The sequence below is a fragment of the Euleptes europaea genome, chromosome 3, assembly GCF_029931775.1.
Source record: "Euleptes europaea isolate rEulEur1 chromosome 3, rEulEur1.hap1, whole genome shotgun sequence".
In the NCBI taxonomy this organism is placed as follows: Eukaryota; Metazoa; Chordata; class Lepidosauria; order Squamata; family Sphaerodactylidae; genus Euleptes; species Euleptes europaea.
The window spans coordinates 36,817,557-36,828,467 of record NC_079314.1 but is presented as its reverse complement, the minus strand read 5'-3'; the positions used below and the strand labels follow the sequence as shown (position 1 = coordinate 36,828,467).

Sequence of the window (10,911 nt, the reverse complement as noted above, 5' to 3'; positions counted from 1 at the left end):
AGAAGTTAAACATAGATGAAATTTTCAAACTGCAAGCTGACTTCTGCTCAAATCCTTGCTCAGCAATGACATTTGCTGGGTTGCTGTGGGCAAACTACACCCTCACCCAACCCACCACACAGGATTATGGGAAAACTAAACCACCACGCTATACACCTGGAAGGAAAGGTGGGATACAGAGTTAACTCACCTTTCTAATAAAGAAGCCAGGCAGCATTGCCTGATTGCATAATTTGCATCATTAACTTGGTATAAAATCGTCATCTTATATTCTAATAGCGAAGTCGGCTAAATATGAAGATACTTAAATCTAGAGACTGGAGCTGTGAAAGGGCAAGACTGATCTTTCTACAAACCTGAAAAAAGCTCCAGTTGTTTTTTTAAAGTGAAATCTAAAACAAAACAAAACAATGGGTTTAAAAACCTCAAAAATGATAAAAGGAGCTCCTGTAGCTTTAAGGAATAGATTCCCTCATTGGCGGTTGCTAGGCAACCACAGTGTTCCAAGGGTTCGTTCTGTCAGTAAAAGGCAAGGGGAGGGGCCAGTGCCCTTTCCAGGCCTATTTTGACCTTTGAAAAAGGGCACTTTGGGGCCAGCCCAGGTTGGGAAATTTCTGGAGATTTTGTGGTGAAGTCTGAGGAGAGCAGGGTTTAGGGAGAGGCCTCAGCCATAGGGCCATATAATGCCATAGGGTTCACCCTCCCAAGCAGTAATTCTGGGAGATCTCCAGGTGGAACTTACAGGGCTGTTGCGAGGATAACATGGAGGAATGAATGATGTAAGCTGTTTTGGGTCCCTGTTGTGGGAAAAGATGAGGTATTAATTGAATAAATGAATAATGCTGTCTGCTGCTCAGTTTTTAATCAAACATTGCCCCCTACCATCCAGATGAGAAGGCAGTTCTTGTGAAATAAAGTTGCCCCTCTTGTTAAAAGGGGATCTAGACTATAGATGTGTAGTGCAGTGGTTAGAATGCCTGGTTATGACTGGCCAGAAGATCTAGGTTCATCTTCCCTACTCAGCCTTGAATTTGGCAAAGTGACCTTGGGGCAGCCTCTTTCTCTCAGCCTAACCCAGCGGTTTCCAAACTGTGCTCCAGGGAGCACTTGGTGCTCCGCGAAACATCTAGTGCTCCATGAAGAGATTGGAAAGGAAAATAAATAAAATAAATGTGACAAGATCTCAAAATTCTGAATTTTTGCGGCCATGAACTGTGTGTAGGTAAGTATAGTGTAGAAATTATTTAGCTCCTGCAGTGAGCTGTGAAGGAGTAACTATGAAGGGCTAGTCAGCGTTCATTGTGCCAAACCCAAAGTTTGCTGTCTGTCGCCCATCATATCAGCCCTTTACAATACTTGCTTTGAATTTGTTCTCAAATGTGTTGCCTTACTTTGTTTTTTGTTGTTTTTTGTGTATGGAGAGAAATTTAAATAAAAATTCTGAATGAAATAAAACTTGATGTTTAATATGCCTAAACGCTTAAACTACCTTCCGTCGTCAATACTACGATCATTCGGTTTAGTATGTAGGTGCTAGGTGAAAATTAGTGCTCCATGACGAATTTCTCTCCTGAAAAGTGCTCCATGGAACCGCTGGCCTAACCTCTCTCACAGGTTTGGTTGGGGGAGAGAATCGTGTGTGCAATATCTCACAGTGCAAGGGACATTAGAGCTCATTGCAGGAGGGGAAACAGGTTTGGATTTTTTGAATCCCAATTGCAGCTGGCCATTCCGACTAGGTAATAAGAGTCAAGACAAGCACGGTATAATATTTTTAATCGGCCCAGACGCAAAAATGAACAGCAGCTGCTCCTAAGTCAAGATGACAGAGAATGCAGCCTAACTCTGAATTGACCATATACCTGCATGCAGTTGTGTGTTTTTTTACATTAGCCTTTTCCAAACCCACCCCCGGACTACAGTAGCAGCTTCCCAACAGCCTTCCCCTGGTGAGTGCAAGGAGAGAGCAGCATGGGTGAGGCACTAAACCTGGAAAAGAAATAACAAGTTTCTTAGCTGTGCCACAGATTGGCTTTGTGGCCTTGGAGAAGCCCCACGACATTCCTGGGCCTCGTTCCAAAAGGACACACCTTGCACTGCTTCACAGAGATTTTTGTTTTTTTGCAAAGATGCAAAGGGTTTGTGCTGATGGAATAGGAAAAGATTGTAATCAGACAACAGCTGGATCAGTTCCTATTAATGAGGTTTAAGGAACTGGAGTGATGAAGGGCTTGTCTTGAAAAAGAAGAAAAGAAGTCCCATGAGGTTAGGGATTCCATATGAGATGTTGAAAGGAAGAGCTGACGTTAATCCAAAAATGGTGTTGCCTGCAAGGAACCAGCTCCATTGCTAGGAGGCTGCATCAAGGGAAGGCCTTGGCTTCTCTGTCCTCTTTGTTGACCCTCCATGGCAACTGTTGGCCGCTGTGTACGTCAGGAAACTGGACTAGATGGACCACTGGTCTGATCCAGCAGGGCTCTTTGTATGTTCTCACGAGGCCAGACTTGGTGGCTTCCCGAGTCTCTGCTAGTCCTGTGGCTAAGATTCCAGTGCATTGATGAATATGCTAGAGAAATTCAGGAGATGGAGGAAGCCCGTTTGGAGCAGGAAGTGGCGTGGATCATCTTTCGGAGCTTGCCATGGTGTGTTCATGCCACAACTGGGTATGTGGCATCAGTAGCTACCCCACAGTTGTTATCTTTCATGGACATGAGGATGTAGCCATCGTTACCCCAGTATGTAGACCAGGAATTCTTGATGAGCCAGTAAAGCTCTCCTTGGAGGACTCCATAACCAACGGCAAGGACCGCGTGGTCCAGCTCACCTTTCTTGTTTCCTGAAAGGGAAAGTTAAAAAAAAAAAAATGAAGCTTCAACAAACGAGATTATGCACAGCAATGAACATGCAAGGTGGCCAGATGGCAAGAACACTGAAGCCTCATGTGAGGTGACTCCCCTTCAGAAGTACCTCCTTGGTACTAGAATTCATCCACATTTAATTAAATGGATGGGGCCTCGTCTTTCTAGAGCTTTTTGTTTAGCTAGATTGAATGCTAACCCCTCTATGGTTATGCAGGGCAGAATTTCGAATATACCATATTCAGACAGGACCTGTCCTTGCTCTTCTGGCTCTATCGATTCACTAGCTCATGCCCTTTTGGAATGCCGCTTTTACGAGGAACTTCGATCACATTATATTTCCCCCCTTTTAACATACAAATCTAATGCCTCTGTGTCTGACATAATGCCTTTTCTACTAAGCGGTAGGGATGCCAAGGCTACATTGTCAGTGGCAAGATTTGTTTCAGTCCTTATATCCCTCAAACACTAGATATATGCTGCTCAAGATCAATGGATCAAGGAGCTTCTAAGGGATAAAAGGAAATGGATGGAGCAGGTGAGCTGAAGACTGACTAAAGTACTCCTGCGGGCAATGCATAATTTATCTGTATCGAACTCACTACAACAGAACACAATGGCTCTACCGGTAGCTATCAGCCAGTATCACGAAATGGATACTCCACATTAAGTGGAGGTTAGATGACCATCTGTCAGCAATGCTGATTCTGTGACCTTAGGCAGATGATGAGAGGGAGGGCATCTTGGCCATCTTCTGGTCACTAGGGGTGTGGAGGGGGGAGGTAGTTGTGAATTTCCTGCATTGTGCAGGGGGTTGGACTTGATGGCCCTGGTGGCCCCTTCCAACTCTATGATTCTAAGTAGGAGAATCCGCAGATTTAGCTCATCAGTGGCCATGACCCTTCTTGGGATGGATCCCAGGATATGAACTTGTGTTTACAGTTTTTCAACAGCAGAGCTACCAGCCAGGACTCACCACACTTAGGCTCATAGTAGACCCCATTGGAGTAGAAAGAGAAAGTCCTGTGGGCGGCATCAATGCTGACAGCCACGGGGCCGTGCTTGTAGATGGCAGCCTTCAGAGCGGTGATGTTCCCGGAGGTGACGTTGACATAATGTGAAAGTTTGGCCACAATCTCTGATGCGTTGCTATGACAGTAACCATTCTGACCGGGGGGGGGGGGAAGAGAGAGAGAATGGTTAGCAATAACAGCCGCATGTACAACAGAAAATCAAACAAACCCACCCGCCAACAAACCACCCATCCTAACCATTCTTTGGAAACATTTTGATCCTTTCATACCACCATCCAGCCATAACTGCAGGGGAAGCTTTCTGCCCAGACAAAGGATGATTAAGAGGGACAAGACAGAGGTGCGTTCAATTTTGCATGCGTCGGAGAAAGGGTAGAAAATGTCTTCTTTTCCCATAACGCTAGCTAGAATGTGTGAGCACCCAAAGAAGTTGATGAACAGGTCCAGGTCCAACAAAAGGAAACACTTCTTCACTCAACGAGTAATTAAATTGAAGGATTTGCTGCCAGTGGATGTAGTGATGGACACAAGCATCGATGGTGTCAAAAGGGGATCAGACAGATTCATGGTGGAGAAGTCCTTCAATGGTTATTAGCCATTAGTAGTAGTAGTAGTAGTAGTAGTAGTAGTAGTAGTAGTAGCAGTAGCCCTCTGAATACTGTTCAGTGGGCCTTTGTTTCCATGTCTTGATCAGTAGGAATTCCAAGGACATCTGATTGGTCCCTGTGGGAAACTGGACTAGGTCTAATGGTCTGATTCACAGCTGCTCTTGACATTTTTCTTGTGTTGTGTTAATTTGATCTACTCCACATTACTTTCTTCAGTGGTGCATTGTAATAATGTTAAATCAAAATGTTCTGCCAGAGGTAACCATGCTATAGTCAAGTGTGCGCGGATACTTCATGTCAATCCTTCAACTTGCTAGGCGGCTTTCTAAATGGATTTCAGCGCAACTGCTGATATCTGAATAGCACCTGTTCATGAAGGCCTTTGAAAATAAAACACCTTCAAGGACTTTCAATCTGGAATTCTAAACTGGACTGCATTTAATCTATTTTATTGACATTCGTAACCATTGTGTTTTTACTGGAAGTTGTTTTACGCCTTCACTGAATGCAAAAGCAGGATGTATACTTCATGAAGTAAAATAAAAACCTTATATAATCACATTTATCCCTGTTCCCACCAGGGATTTCTGGATTTTCTGACCCACAACAATCTAATCATTCAAAATAGGCACTGAGGATGTGTTCTGCTCATCAAGAACTTTAAGCGCATGCCACAAATCTCCCATTTTTATCTTGTCCTTTTGCCAAGAGGTTCAAGGGCAATGTACATGGTTTGTCCCTTTCTTTAAATTTATCACTGCAACAGCTCTGTGAGGTAGGTGAGGCAGAGAGAGAGGGACTGGTCCAAGGTCACCCACTGAATCTGATGGCAGAGAGGGGCTTTGCAGTCAGGTTGCAGTCCTAGTCCAACACTCTGGCCAAATCTCATTGCCAGCATTAACCCAACCTTTGTCCACTGACACTCCAAATCCTATTTCTAGGATGTTTACCAAAGGCCATCACTTTTGTTTTCTCATAGTTGAGTGTTAATCGTTTGTTTTCACAGAACACCGCCACTCTTGCAAGCGCTCTCCTTAATCCCACTGGTGTCCTGGATAAGATCATGGCATCATCCGCATAAAGCAAAACAGAGATGTGCCTATTCACCAGTTTAGGTGGATGAAGTTCTGGTGCATTAAGAGAACTAACCAAGGTGAAAAGCATAGGAGCAAGAAGACAGCCCTGTCTAACTCCTCTATAGGTGTTTATAGGATCAGTGAGATGACCAGCATTAACCCAAGTATCAACAGAAACTAGCCTCTGATGTGCAGAGAGTGGCTCACCCAGTCACCCTTGTAGAGCAGACGCTGACCCACCTCAGCCCTGGAAAAAAACAACTCTCACCTGGCCTTTGTATGGCCCATAGGACTCCGTGGTGGCAATGCCTCCATGCTTTAGGACCCATTCGTATGCCTGCCATTCCTCGCCGCCGTCACAGGCGTAGTTCCCAAAGCCCCAAGAGCAGTCGATGAGGACTTGTTGAGAGAGTGGGATGAGCTGGCCAGTCTGGGGAGCAGGAGAAGCAGCGTCAGTCTCTGCGGCAACCCCCAGGCAGCACCGTTCTGCCCTTGGCAGCGGAGACACAGACCAAGTAAAGGGTACGAATTTGGAGTCATGTCAAGCCCCCCAACCCAGTGCTGTTTTCCTGCCCCAAAGCAATCATGTTGGGCTTCAGTTTGCCCCAGTGGACAAAAAGAAACCCAAATATAAAACTCATGCATTTATGCACCACTGGAGCATGTAGTATCCCTAGAGAAGGCTCCCTTGTCCAGAAAAATGATGCAAGGGAAAGGCTTAATGCCTTAGTCTGGATTAGGATTAAAGAGAAAAACGGTTGGGAGTTTAATATACTCTGAATTCGCAGCATCCTGGCCAGTTTAAGCCTACAACAGAACACAGAACTCCCAGCATCTTATCTGCTTTGGATCCCAGGTGCGTAGAGCATCCATGCAGGCAGCTTCTGCCCACAACACTCTCCAAGACAGACAAAAAAGAAGTCTCCCCCCTGAAGAGACAGACAGGCTCACCTTGAGGAAGAGAGATCCTTCCAAAGCTCCTGTGCTCGCAAAGCTCCAGCAAGAGCCACACACCGCCTGATCTTTGACTGGAGTCACGGCACCTGAATGCAACAAAATTAGAGTCCTAAGAGTCCCTGCATTATCCCCAAGCTCTTGTCCAGCAGGTCTCTGGACAGGCAGCATATGAATTCGCTAAAGGAATACTTATTAAGGATGCAGATATGGGGACCTGCACTGAATCAGGGGCATAGCTAGGATTCCCATTTGCCCGCTTATGGCAGGAGACCGCCATGTAATTTCGACCCTTTCCTGCTGATGCTCACCTGATCAGTGGATGGAAACTGGGGGTCAAAATGGGGTGGGGGGCACTCATCCTGGAAAGAAAAATTAAAAAGAAAAATAAGGCCTTATCTACTTACAGGAAGTTCTGACCATAAAGTTCCTGGTGATTCCTAGAGATACCTGGAAATTACAAGGGTAGCTCTAGTAATCACCAGAAACTCTATGGTCAGAACTAACAGTAAGCAGACAAGGCCTTATTTCTTTTTAATTTTTCTCCTGGGATGCACTGCCTAGAAACCATAGCCATGGCTCAAGGGAAGAGGCTAACCCTTTGCATCAATGGGATCTCTCTGCCTCCCAGCTGTTATCATAATACAACTAATAAATACATGAGGGAAGGAAGAGACGGGTGCCTGTCTTTTTGGCCTCTGTTACATCCGGAGTCATTTTGGTGTGTGTGATTTCAATCAAGGTGCAAGGGAAAGGGTTAACCCCCTCCCAACAACCTTGCCCGACCCAACATACCCCGCACCCCATCCCATAGCTACTTTCAACTATTGAAAAGGCACTGGAAGATCCAGTTATGGACCTCCAAAATAAGTGTTCAGTTTTGGGCCTCCTAGCAAGGAAAACTGGCCCAAGATATACAGTGAGGGAAAAAAGTATTTGATCCCCTGCTAAATTTGCCCGTTTGCTCTCTGACGAAGAAATGACCAGTCCATAATTTTAATGGTAGGTTTATTGTAGCTGTGAGAGAAAAAACTGTGTGGGAAAACCCCCAGAAACCCAGAAGACAAAAGTCAGAGATTGATGTGCATTATAATGAGTGAAATAAGTATTTGATCCCCTATCAACCAGCCAGATTTGGGTTAGAGTTAGGATTCTGCTGTCGACAGAAGCAATCAATCCATCAGATTCCAAACTAGCCACCATGACCAAGACCAAAGAGCTGTCCAAGAATGTCAGGACAAGATTGTAGACCTGCACAAGGCTGGACTGGGCTACAAGACTATTGCCAAGCAGCTTGGTGAGAAGGTGACATCCCTAACCCTAACCCTGTCAACCTCCCTCGGTCTGGGGCTCCATGCAAGATCTCATCTCGTGGAGTTGCAATGATCATGAGAACAGTGATGAAGCAGCCCAGAACTACACGGGGGGAACTTGTCAATGATCTCAGGGCAGCTGGTACCATAGTCACCATGAAAACAGTTGGTAACACACTACGCCGTGAAGGACTGAGATCTTGCAGAGCCCGCAAGGCCCCCTTGCTCAAGACAGCACATGTACAGGCCCGTCTGCAGTTTGCCAATGCACATTTGAATGACCCAGAGGGGAACTGGGTGAAAGTGTTGTGGTCAAATGAGACTAAAATCGAGCTCTTTGGTATCAACTCAACTCACCGTGTTTGGAGGAGAAGGAATGCTGCCTACGACCCCAAGAACACCATCCCCACCGTCAAACATGGAGGGGGACATATTATGCTTTGGGGGTGTTTTTCTGCTAAGGGGACAGGACACCTTCACCGCATCGAAGGGACGATGGACGGGACCATGTATCGTCAAATCTTGGGTGAGCACCTCCTTCCCTCAGCCAGGGCATTGAAAATGGGTTGAGGATGGGTATTCCAGCATGACAATGACCCAAAACACACGGCCAAGGCAACAAAGGAATGGCTCAAGAAGAAGCACATTAAGGTCCTGGAGTGGCCTAGCCTTAATCTCCAGACCTTAATCCCATCGAAAACCTGTGGAGGGAGCTGAAGGTTCGAGTAGCTACACATCAGCCTCGAAATCTTACTGACTTGGAGAGGATCTGCAAAGAGGAGTGGGACCAAATACCTCCTGAGATGTGTGCAAACCTGGTGGCCACCTACAAGAAACGTCTGACCTCTGTAATTGTCAACAAGGGTTTTGCCATCAAGTACTAAGTCATCTTTTGCAAAGGGATCAAATACTTATTTCATTCATTATAATGCACATCAATCTCTGGCTTTTGTCTTCTGGGTTTCTGGGGGTTTTCCTGTTGTTATTCTGTCTCTCACAGCTACAATAAATCTACCATTAAAATTATGGACTGGTCATTTCTTCGTCAGAGGGCAAACGGGCAAATTCAGCAGGGGATCAAATACTTTTTCCCCTCACTGTAGGAATGATCACCAGTGGTCTGAAAAATGGGGCACAGGAGAGATTTCCTTCTGCTCTAAGCTGCAGTCCCAGCTCTACCTAAAAGGCCGCCTCTTAACCTCAACTCACCATAGAGCCTCCAGTCCATGCTCTCTGGCAGGATGAGGCCAATGTACTGCTCATGAGGGAAAGGACGCCCATTGTTGGGTGTTGTGCTTTTGAGTTTCCCCCTCATTGCAGCCATCTCATCCAGGGTGAGGTCTGCCAAGTGGTTCAGAGCCAGCTTGAAGGAGAGGTTAGCACGGTTCTTGGAGTGGACAAACCTGGAAAGGGAAGGTGCCAGCAAAGGTCAGCTTCTGCTGATGGGCCTTCACGGTCAACATTATAACCAAAGCACACATGGAACCAGACAGAAAAAAGCAAATACACCCAGTCCCAATATGGATAGGGACCACAGTGCTGTGGAAGGGAGGCTTCACTCTTTCCTCTGCACTACGGCCCCAATCATAAACACCCCTCTTGGTTTAAGCCCTGGGAGGTTAAAAAAACAAGGCAGCCATTTTTTCCAGGAGAACTTATCTCTATAGCCTGAAGATCAGTTTGAATTCCAGGAGATCTCCAAGCCCCACCTGGAGGGTGGCCGTCCTACCCAAAAGAAATCCATCCCTCTCGAGGAAGGCAACAAGAGCAGGGCTGCTATGACATACAGAACCAAAGTTTAACCAAAGGTGTGAAGAAGCAACCTAGCTGAATCATTACAACTCAATTGCAGATAGGGTAGCCAGCTCCAGGTTGGGAAATACCTGGAGATTTTGGGGGCAGAGCCTGAGGAGGGCGGGATTTGGAGAGGGGAGGGGACTTCAATGCCATAGAGTCCAATTGCCAAAGCAGCGAGGGACTTCCATGGGGTATAATGCCACAAATGTGGCCATTTTCTCCAGGGTTGCTGATCTCTGTTGCCTGGAGCTCAGTTGTAATAGCAGGAGATCTCCAGCCACCAACTGGAGGTTGGCAACCCTACCTGGTCATCATGATGCCTCTTTCTCCTCCTGCCTTCCCTTTCTCTGCTTACACACCTCATGTTGTGGGTGAAGGTATGTTTCCTGTGTTCCATCTCCGTCTCATTGTCGTACGTTTTTCCAAATCGTTTCCGGTAGTGGTGGAACAGCTGGTGGGCCCGGTCCTCTTCCCCCCCAACAAAGTCCGCCATGGGGTTTGCCAGGATGCGGTGTTCCATTGACTCACCAGGCAATTGACTGCATAGCTTTGTTTCTAAGGTAAAAGAATCAGCAAATCACAAAGAGGCAGAGAAGAACTTAGCCTCCCCGAAAAAAAGCATAATGGACGGCCTCATCCCATGCATACCTTTGGGATGTTGTGCCCCGTGTCTCCCAGTGCCTCGATTCAGATGGAAGGCAAAACCCTGGTTTATTTTAATTACGGTTAATTTGCAGGGTTGCTGTGCAGAGGAAGGCACTGGCAAACCACCTCTGTTAGTCTCTTGCCATGAAAACCCCAAAAGGGGTAGCCATAAGTCAGCTGCGACTTGAAGGCACTTTACACACACAATTTGTAAAACAAGGATTCAGCCCAATGTGCCTCCACAAACAGTGGCTTCATTACTATTCCTGTGGTCAGGGGGACCAAGCCAGAATTTCCATGTTTGTACATCATGCGAACGAAACTCAAATTTAGTTAGCAAACAAGCTTCACAGCAAGGTACCCGATCCTGATTTGATGGATTCTAACTAACCATAGTCAACAGGACACCAGGGGCCTGCGTTCAGCTTAACTAAACTATGATTCCATGCGGCACCAGAATTAAGCCAGAAAGATCCCTCTGTCTCCAGGGAAAGACCAGCCTGGCCCCAACCAGAGGCTGAGCAGCCACAAGGCATTTGAATCACCTTCGCTAGGAGAAAGAACTCTGCTCATCCAGCAGTGCTCCATCACCAGCTAGGAGACTAGTAAAGCCTCCCCACCACCTC

The 10,911-nt window shown here is 46.3% G+C and overlaps 1 protein-coding gene across 1 annotated transcript in view; it reads right to left on the bottom strand.

The window, feature by feature from the left end:
- Positions 1–2,295: 2,295 nt before the first annotated feature.
- LOC130475108 (digestive cysteine proteinase 2-like) overlaps positions 2,296–10,911 on the bottom strand; it is a 36,309-nt gene continuing 27,693 nt past the window's right edge. Inside the window, exons 6-11 of the mRNA XM_056846836.1 lie at positions 10,000–10,195; positions 9,053–9,246; positions 6,528–6,619; positions 5,845–6,006; positions 3,835–4,024; positions 2,296–2,836 (exon numbers count right to left, since the gene is read on the bottom strand). Coding sequence (XP_056702814.1) covers positions 2,649–2,836; positions 3,835–4,024; positions 5,845–6,006; positions 6,528–6,619; positions 9,053–9,246; positions 10,000–10,195 — 1,022 coding nt within the window. The 3' untranslated portion in view covers positions 2,296–2,648. The remainder of the gene's footprint in view (positions 2,837–3,834; positions 4,025–5,844; positions 6,007–6,527; positions 6,620–9,052; positions 9,247–9,999; positions 10,196–10,911) is intronic.